The sequence below is a fragment of the Mesitornis unicolor genome, unplaced genomic scaffold (genome assembly GCF_000695765.1).
Source record: "Mesitornis unicolor isolate BGI_N332 unplaced genomic scaffold, ASM69576v1 scaffold5314, whole genome shotgun sequence".
NCBI classification, from domain to species: domain Eukaryota; kingdom Metazoa; phylum Chordata; class Aves; order Mesitornithiformes; family Mesitornithidae; genus Mesitornis; species Mesitornis unicolor.
In genome coordinates, this window is record NW_010179268.1 from 31,866 (window position 1) to 41,684 (window position 9,819).

Consider the following 9,819-nt stretch of genomic DNA (forward strand, 5'->3'; position numbering starts at 1 on the left):
GAACTGAACACTTGCAACCTTAGCATCTGTCTGCTTTTTACCCCAGTAGGGAGTCTATGAATAAATGTATGTACATATTTGTGAAGATTGCTTGTGAAATAAGGGTTTAATCTCGCATTTTCAGGCTCCCTTGAAGATGAAAATCTTCTGGTATAATTTGTGAAAAGGTTTAGAGCCTACTTTTTCTGCTTTGTGAAACTGGAAGCATGGGGAAATGATTACTCATTCTCATCTCAAACGTGGTGGAAAAAATATTAATGAAAGGTCTGACAATTCCTGACGCTTGATTTAAATCAAGATAGAATTGTTAACCCTGACAACATTTATTTTCTTTATAAGAGCTTTTCAAAGCCCTAAATTTCATTATATGTCTGAGATATCTATATATAAAGAAGAACAGTTCTCAGTTTTCTTTTGTCTGTAGGGGGTTCCTGAGCATTGGCTGTCAGTGAAAAGATGCCCAAGCTGATTTTATTCTCTACCAGCACATCCTTAACATGTCATGCAATATCATACATAAATACTCCTTTAGGAGCAGGAGGCATATATCCATCCTTGGTATTTATCTGTGCAGGTGTGCTATTTGTATATTCCAGGATAGTGAGATATTTGGGACATATTTGTAATACGCCCTTGCTATGTGAATGTGTCCTGAGCCTTCTGAACGAATACCAGTGGTGAAGATTAGCCCAGTGAATGCAATATGTCCTGTTTTCTTGGAAATCAAACTAGTCCTTCTTGTGTTTAAACAAACCAGTTCCTGAAAGACTGCAAGAAAGAGTAAGACTGACTTGTCTAATGTAGTAAGATTCATAGTAGTTCCCACATGTAGGTATTAAAAACATTTTAGTCTTGTAACATTTGTTATATGGATTAATGCATGTTAGTTAGCAAGGAAAAAAAAGGGTAAGTGTAACTTTCTGTAAGTTCCTTTTAAAAGGTGTTGAAAGTCAAGACATTAAGTAATTGGTTCTGAGTTGACTCTTAGTGATGAATTTGGTTCACAGAAGAGTCTGTTAAGCATATCAGCTTTTGGTAAAATAGTATGAGATATTAGATTGATGTTAGCTGTAGGTGGTTTTCTCAGCTGAATGTGTTGTTTCATGACTGATTTTAACAGACTAACTGGTCATTTTATTAGGCGGAAACTTGGGATCCTGGCAGTGCCTCCAGATGAGAAATGGAAGGCAGTATTTGAAGAGTGCTGGAACCAGCTTGGTTGTGAGAGCCCAGGCCAGGGGGACAGATGGAAGGCTTGGGACAACATTGCGGTGGCCCTGACCACCAACCGACGGCAACACAAAGACAGGTTGGTTTGTCATCAGTAAGATGAAGAAAGTATTGAGAGAGAAACTGGAATCGCACTCTACTCCAGACTTGAAACTAACTGTAAAAGCTCAGTTAAAACAACAGCAAAAAATCCTAAACAAAATCGGAACTCTTGATACTCTGCACTCAGGGTTTTTTTCCATGCTGTATGTCTCATAAACAATCTGTACCATGTCTTTGTGTCTTTTGTAACTGCAGCCCAGAATTATTGAGCCGCTCACATACTCAGACACTGGAAAGTTTGGAGTTCATTCCACAACACATTGGTGCCTTCACCCTGGAAAAATATGAAAATATTAAAAAATATTTGATAAAGGTATTGTGACTCTCAAATCCTCGTAGAGTTTGTTGGTAAGGCATGATGTCAAGCTCACTTTTTAATAGCTTTTCTTAATTCCTTTCATATTTGCACTGTGTAATCCATGTTGCATTCATTCATATTTGCACATAACTTTCTAATTTATCAAATTAAAATCCACAGCTAAGACTGAAATCATTGTATACCTAATGGATACTGCCTTAAAGTCAGTTTCTACTCAGTTAGTGTTTTAATTCCCACACACTGGATCCCAGCAAATCATATTGAAATACTTGCTAATAATTGCATGTTCATTTTAATAGGACTGGACAGATGATTTGTCCAAGTAGTAGCACAAGTTCTTGTACTGTCCTTACTCCTCTATGAGCTATATTCAGCTAACACATACAATTTATAATCTAAATGCAAATTTGTTAAATATAGCTCCTTTTTGGATGTGCTTTAGTTTGTCTGGCGTTGACCTATCTGACTGGTCAATTAATATCTTTCACCTCAGGCTTGTGATACTCCTCTACATCCACTGGGAAAACTGGTGGAAACACTAGTAGCTGTCTACAGAATGACCTATGTTGGAGTAGGAGCTAATCGACGATTGCTGCAGGAGGCTGTAAGAGAGATAAAGTCCTACCTCAAACGTATCTTCCAATTGGTTAGGTAATGAGACTCTAATTTTCAAGTCACACTACTGCTGAATTAAAGATGTCATGTATTGAAGCTGTCTACTGCTTATGCAGTCCAAGCATGCCAGTATCTTTACTCCGTTTTGGGAGTTGCTTCTCTTTCCTTAACCTTTTTAAGGAGTCTTGAATATTCTGTCAAAATAGGAAAATTAAAATCTTCACCACAGTGTATTACATCCTACATTGTACTGCCAGATATGGCTGTAGGAAGGTTGTCTTGAATGTGGATTTTCAATTCATTGTCTCTGTATATCTGTGCTGTGGAAAGACAGTGTTCAAAGGGTACGGAAGAATGGTGAGGATGGGAATTCGCAGTGTATTCCTTTAAAATTCTTACCAACATGAATGAGCAACATTCCAATGACGTGTTTGCTTAGGTTCTTGAGAGCAATTACAGCTTTAATTGGGTCCTACCAATCTGAAAGAAAAATTACTCCAAATTATTAATTATTTGAAGCCTTGTCTTGAGGGAAGTGATGCCAAGGTAGGAAAGGCATTGGAGGGGTTGGCCTTCATCAGTTTTCTTCCAGGTAGATGGTATTGTACAACTACTAGCTATGCTGTCTTAGTCCACCATGTATTATTTCAGCTGACATTTTTTCCTCTCCAGTTTTGCCTTCCAATGCTGTGATTTGTGGATACTTCTTGAAATGAAATTGTCTGTTATGTGTATTGCTGTTTAGGTTCTTGTTTCCTGATCTTCCGGAAGAGGGCAGCACAATTCCATTTCTGGCAACAGAGACAAAGGGAAGGCGATCCTTTTGCAGTGGGAAATCTGACTCCAGATCAGAATCTCCTGAGCCAGGGTACATGAAAGATAAAAAACAAAACTGAACTAATGAAGGCTTCGTTCTATTTCTGTTCAGTTTTTTCTCGGGTGGGGGAAGAAATTTAAGCACCTATTTAATTGATTGATACAAGCAGGGTTTTTTTTCCTTTGGTTCTGATGACAGATTCTGATAAACAATATTATAGTTTATACATATAATTAATATAGATAATGAGTTCTAGATAATTATATTCTTAAAATGTCTTCCTCTTCAAACCACCCCTTTGTTGTTGTTGGGTTTTTTTTTTGTAGCTATGTGGTAACCAGTTTTGGCTTGCTGCTCCCTGTATTGCTGCCACGACTCTATCCTCCTCTATTTATGTTATATGCCTTAGACAACGAGCGTGAGGAAGATATTTACTGGGAATGTGTTTTACGTCTAAACAAGCAAACTGATATGGCTCTTCTAAGTTTTCTTGGAGTGCAAGCGTGAGTATGCTTCAATAATAAGACAAAACTTAGAAAAAGACAATGGCGTGCAATTAGATAAAGCAAGTAAAAAGAACCCCTCTATTGTCTACACTGTTTTTTCTTTCGTTAAAATGCATCTAAATATATCTTCAAGCTAAATAGTATAGTTGAGAGAGTGAATCAAAACATCCCCCTTCCAAAAAGGGATAGGGAAAGGAAAAATAGATTGACATTGCTACAAAACCAGAGCGAGGTGTTTCAAATTAAGCTATTTTCCAGCTATTTGTGCTAGGTGTAGTTGATCCTGTAGAAAGACCTGTTGTTTATCAGAAGAACATGATGACTTTATTTTCATAAGGTGAAAAATGTTTTAAGACTATGTTCTCTCAATATATATTGCACTTCTTACAGGAAATTTTGGCCAGGAACTGTATCCATCCTTGGAGAGAGTAGAAAGGTATGTTCATTAGACCTTGATTTAAAGTATGCTTTGCTCAGTGCTTTTTTCAAGAAACTGAGATCATGAAGTGATCAAAGAAATTTTGGTCAGGCTTTTTGCTTAAAAGATGCTATGCTGTGTTGTTTCCTTAACATTTGTCTGCTACTTAAAAACTACATTAGTGATTTTTTACAACAGCTGTTCGTCCAGGTTTGTCACTTACTGCCTTTCCATGTAATGAATTTTAATGCAGGAAGACATTTGCTTCATCTCCAGTTATGGAAGTGTGAGAATAAAAGTCTACCAAGGACATTTTCAAGCTGCTTGTTTAAGAGAGTTATACGATTGTATACTTTCTGATTAGGAGAAGAATTGTATAGTTTTTATTCTTAATCATTATCGTGCTGAAAATGTCTGAACACTGGTCTTGGATGGTAATAGTGTAGTAACTCAGTCTCTGTGCTCCAGTAAGACTGGTTTAATAATCATAACTTTGACTAATTTCAATGTTTACAGTATACTTTTATTTGAAATGTTCAGTTTCTTATAGTCATTTAGATAATCCTGCCTTCAGATAATCCTCTTCCCTATTTATAACTGTGGCTTGTGTGAAGTTTGTAATAATCAGAAGCATGGCTTTCATCATAGTAGTTGCTGCACACAGATGAGCTGATAGTCCTTGATAGAGATCAAGTGTTCACAAGTTTGTAATAAATAACCAAAGCCACTGCTGATCCCCATCCCTGAGACTATGGGTTCCCAGCAAAACAAGTCCCCTTTTTCCCAAATCATGAAGTTGAAGATTCACCTGAGAATCTCCATTCAGACTTTAAATGTTACAAAATCCAGCAATAACATGTTTCTTGAGTTACTTCAGATCTTCTGTATTTGTAGATACTGGGCAAAATCTGAATGCGAAGCTTCGCGCAATCTGAATCCTTCACGCTTCTGACAGACTATTTTTGGTTATAGTGTGGAGCCCCTCCGCTGTGAAGCATTACATGTCCATGTGTCTTCTCTGAATTAGGCAGTATATGATGCTCTCTGGAGCTGTTTACCATGTACCACGTGCCAAGGAATTCAGTACAGGCTTTCCTGAATTTTAAATGAGACTCATACAAATTATTTGTAGGCAGATTACCTGTATGACTTTAGCATCCAGGCACATTCTCTTGTCTTTGCACTGAAAAGCTGGGAAAAGAGTCTTTTATGCCAGTATTGCATGATACTCTGTTTTTTTGCTGCTGCAGAATAGTGAGGTGGTTAAACCTGCATGATAAATCTTCTGATGATTACACAGGTATCATCAAATACAAAAGATGCCTGCTTTGCCTCTGCAGTTGAATGTTTACAGCAAATCAGGTAATAATCTGAAACGTGTCTTGTAGTATTTTGCTATTCCTGCTATAGTAGTATTTAGTTTACTTGATTGTGATCCTTTGCCTGTTACCTTTTCTTTGTTCACCTTTGGAGGAGAGGTCACTAAGAAGTTTCAGAGTTCCTGCTAAAAATGTTAGCAAATTTTGCCAATGGAGAATGAGCTATAGCCTCATAAATATGGCTTGAGATGTGTTAATAGCACACTATTTAGAATCAAAACTGTGAAGATGTCTAATCAAATATACAGGCGAATTTTCTAAATTTTGCCAGTTACGGCAAAATTACCTGTGTGTGGGGAGCTTTTCTGTGTCTGTTTGCTGACATAAGGACTTCTGCTGTAAGAACTTAAGTAGAAATTAAAAGGGTTATAGAAAGGAATTTCTCTCCCTTTACCGCAATATTAAAACATCTTAAAACTCGGAAGACAGTCTCACTTGCAGCAGTGTGCTTTGATCCAGTAATTACAGCCTGGGGTACTACACAGCCCTGGCAGCCACCAGTTGTGGTATGAATGGTCTGGCTTGTCAGGCACAGGGGCATGCTAGCTAGCAAACTGTCTTCCTGGTTTAGATCCAGGTGTGTAACTTCTTATTGTTACCCTGTTTTGTTCTCCAAATAGTACCACATTTACCCCAGCTGACAAGTTGAAGGTGATCCAGCAGACTTTTGAAGAAATCTCTCAGAATGTACTTGAGACTCTTCAGGAAGATTTTCTGTGGTCCATGGATGACTTATTTCCTGTTTTTCTCTATGTGGTGCTACGAGCCAGGTAGGCACTAAAAGTGGCATCAGTTATAAGCTGAGCATAGGCTTTTACCTAAACACTTCTGCTTCTCATTATAAGACTAATTGCTGGCTTTTTGTAACTTAAAAAATTTTCCGTTTTGGCTGTTTGCTTTGTTCTGAAAAAGTTTGAAGAGTTAACTGTGAAGTGGCTGTGACTTCAGAATGAGGTTAGGGAAAAGCATGTTTTATGCACAACACCATGTACAAAAAGTAAAAACATTATAATAGTATGTTTTGTTCACCTGTCCTCCCTCATGTGACAGGATAAGAAATTTGGGGTCTGAGGTGCACTTAATCGAAGACTTGATGGATCCTTATCTGCAGCATGGGGAGCAAGGCATTATGTTCACTACCTTGAAGGTATGAAAATTATTCAGGGTTATTAAAAGCTTACTTTGGAAATCAATCAGCTTTGAGCAGTGATGATTGGCTTAGGACAAATGAATATTAGGTTGTAAATTCTTTGACATTTTTATTGAAGATTTTTAGCTAGGATGAACAAGGAAACTTAAATTAGAGCTTAGGATAACCAGGTAGTGCTAATAATCAGTGCAATGTGCAAACGTACTTTATCCAAATGTAATATTGGTGGTTGTTGACTATTCTGAATGCTCACCTGGAGCTTCTTGTTCCCCTGCAACTTAACAAACCTTATTCCCTTGAAAAACTGGAATGAAGTGCTGCTTTGGAGATTAGCCATTCCAGTCATGTTTAAGTCTAACATTACATCAAGATGCTTCAGGAATTCAATTTTGGAAAAAAAAATAATTTAAAAAGTATTACCGTGTCACTCTTCACATTCTTTTTAGTATTATTCTGTTTTTAAGTATGGAAAAAGGCCAAGAATCTGTTTTGATTAATATCCTATTGTACACTAGGACCCCCATAATGAAAATAGGTTGTTTTGGTCCTAACTGTTCTCAAACAAGTGGGTCTTGTGACAATTCAGCTGGGTGGAGTTTTTTTGATGGGTTGTTCTGGAGAGAGGCTGTTAATCTGAAACTTAAATAGAAATCTTGCTATGTGTACATGATTGTATTGTCTGTCTGTGCAAACTGGAAATAACAGGTATGAAAAAAACCTCTGCATCCAGCTATTTCTATAGTACTGCAAAAAGGGAAGGTTTGAGTTGGTTAAAATTTATCAAAGAATCTATGTAGTAGAAGGAGAATATCATACTGCATGAGTCCAAGTGTTGTCTGAGACATTTATATTAAGTTTCCAGTCATGACCAATGCAATACATATTTGAACCAGCATTAAGGAGCGAGTAGCTCAGCAGTCCCAAATGATGCCATCTTTCTTCATTAAGAGTTGGACATAATCTGTAACTTAAAATCTCCTGTTGTTCTTTTTGCTAGTTTACGTATCAGAAGGTTCTCTCATGTGTTGAATGTCACTATGTCATCACTGCTTGTGAAAAGCCTCTGTTGTCTTGGATAGGAAAAAAAAAATCAACCTTTTTGTGTATGATGCTTTATCAGCTTGCTGAGAACTGGTATGTATGTTAAACTGAACTTTGTTTTAATTCAGGCATGTTACTACCAGATTCAACATGAAAAGCTTACCTAGACCATCACTTATGACCTGGCTCTGTGGGATAATCTACTCAGAGGAACTTCACAAACACCTGCTTTCTTCCCTGAAATGGCACTTAGAAAATACTGCTACAGTTCTGTTGTTACACATGAAAATACTCAGTTGTTTCTTCTGAACTTTCTGTTTTAAGATGAGAAAACTGCAGCCAGAGGCTATCTATGAAGTGGTGATGAAGCTAGAGACTTGATTTGTTGAGTACTGGCCAGGAAGAAATAACTTATTCTCACAGAAAGATTATTTACTCTTTTGAAATTAACAATGCTGCAAAAAGGCATGGCATCTACGTAAGAGTACGTGTGAAAGTCTGGACCGCATGGCTTCTAAAGCAGTGGGTTTGTTTTTATTATTCCTGGTCTGTCAACAGAGATGTTTAAAGAGAATGAATTGTACCACAGAACCATTCAGTCTTCCTGAATTAAGCTACTATGTTTGTTTATTTAAAAAAAGAAATATGTTAGTATTTATAATGGGTAATCTATAGTGTGTTTGGCTGTAAAGGTTTTGAGGCATCTGTGTCGAACAGCATTGCTGAATGCAGTATTAATGTGCTGTTGTGGAAATAATCATGCTGTTATGGACTTCCCTCTTTACTAGAATTATAAATATACAGGCACTCACCATTCTTTTTGTTTATGAAATAAATAAAAGGCACTGACCACTTCAGATTTTAGCACTGAATTAAATAATCAGTGTCCAGTTTCATTGGTCTGAGGACAAATGGTTTCTCTGGAAGCCCATGTGACAGGAGAATGGGAAAGTGCTCTTGAACAAGCTGACAGTGGATTAAGTTTGAGACTTTTGCTTGTTAGCTTTGGTGTCAGAGTGAAAAAAGCTAATAACCTTGTTGCATTTTTAAACATGTAGAGGACAAGTAATTTCCCTGGGGGATTTTTGTGTGTGTGTTCTGTGGTTTATGGTTAACTTTATTTATACCAATAACACTCATGGATAATTTGCGTATTGTAGGTGCTGTTCTTTACCATGGCTGACAGAAAAAAGAGGGAGAGAAGAATAGATTATAGAATGTTATAATGGTTTAAGTTATGTCAAACTACCATAGGTAATGCTAATCACATTTTTAAAATAGTTATTATGGCTTGTGTATTGACACCTAAATGGCAAGAAACCATATGTCGAAGTACTGTTTTGAACAGTGACTGTAATGTAGCAATTTTCATAATAAAGTAAAAAAGATTGGTCTTTCTGAAATTATTTTCAGTTTTATCAGAGAGGGGGGAAAGCGTAATTCTGGCAAGATGAAGTTTAGAACTGTTGTTGTGCTCCTTATACTCCCAACAGACTACAGAGATAATAGAATCTAGAGATAAGAGACTTCTACATGTTTGCAAGCAACATATAGAACATATGCACATCATCTTATAAAAACTAGTGATATCCCGTATTAGTTTAGCTTGCTGATTAATGGAAGCAGACAGCCGGGGCTGGATTATTTTTGGTCTTTCTGATACATTTATTAGCTGAAGAGAATCCTAGGATTACATGTGCTTCTGACACAGATTCCACTTCACAGCCTATGTGGGCTGTGATGCATTAGGAAATCACTACAGACCAGCTTTGATTTGTGTATTGCTGTAGCTAACAACAAAATGAGTTAACCTGCAGGACTTCCCTGGCTGTATTGCTTCATGCCAGTTACTATTTTCTTTTTTTTTTTTCTCTTTTTCCTTATATTGAAAGCTGGATATTTCTTGTGCTGCAGCAGAAATCCTGTAATCAGCAACAGAAGACCAACGTTACGTTGTTTCAGATTCTCACTGTAATTGCAGCCACAGTAGCTGAAGACAGACCCAAAGAGACGAGTGCCCTTGTTGACTGGAAAAGCTGCCGAGAATGAGAAACTACTTCAGTGAGAGACAATGCGAAGTAGGCTTTTTATGCAAGAAAAGGGTTAAGGGGATTTGTTCTCTTCTCCCTGGTAATGAGTAGTTCTAAGGTTAGGTTTCTGCGGATTAGAAAGGAGAGGATGTCTGTAGATTAGCTAGGGCAGGGAGGTTACTTGCTCTACTAACATCCAGCAAATACTCTTT

General features: G+C 37.2%; 1 protein-coding gene across 1 annotated transcript in view; it reads left to right on the plus strand.

The window, feature by feature from the left end:
• Positions 1–7,922, plus strand: part of ALS2 (amyotrophic lateral sclerosis 2 (juvenile)) — a 34,439-nt gene extending 26,517 nt beyond the window's left edge. The window contains exons 24-33 of the mRNA XM_010182703.1: positions 1,142–1,309; positions 1,528–1,645; positions 2,145–2,302; positions 3,012–3,134; positions 3,410–3,586; positions 3,980–4,025; positions 5,308–5,369; positions 6,007–6,156; positions 6,437–6,533; positions 7,706–7,922. Coding sequence (XP_010181005.1) covers positions 1,142–1,309; positions 1,528–1,645; positions 2,145–2,302; positions 3,012–3,134; positions 3,410–3,586; positions 3,980–4,025; positions 5,308–5,369; positions 6,007–6,156; positions 6,437–6,533; positions 7,706–7,744 — 1,138 coding nt within the window. The 3' untranslated portion in view covers positions 7,745–7,922. The remainder of the gene's footprint in view (positions 1–1,141; positions 1,310–1,527; positions 1,646–2,144; positions 2,303–3,011; positions 3,135–3,409; positions 3,587–3,979; positions 4,026–5,307; positions 5,370–6,006; positions 6,157–6,436; positions 6,534–7,705) is intronic.
• Positions 7,923–9,819: the final 1,897 nt, after the last annotated feature.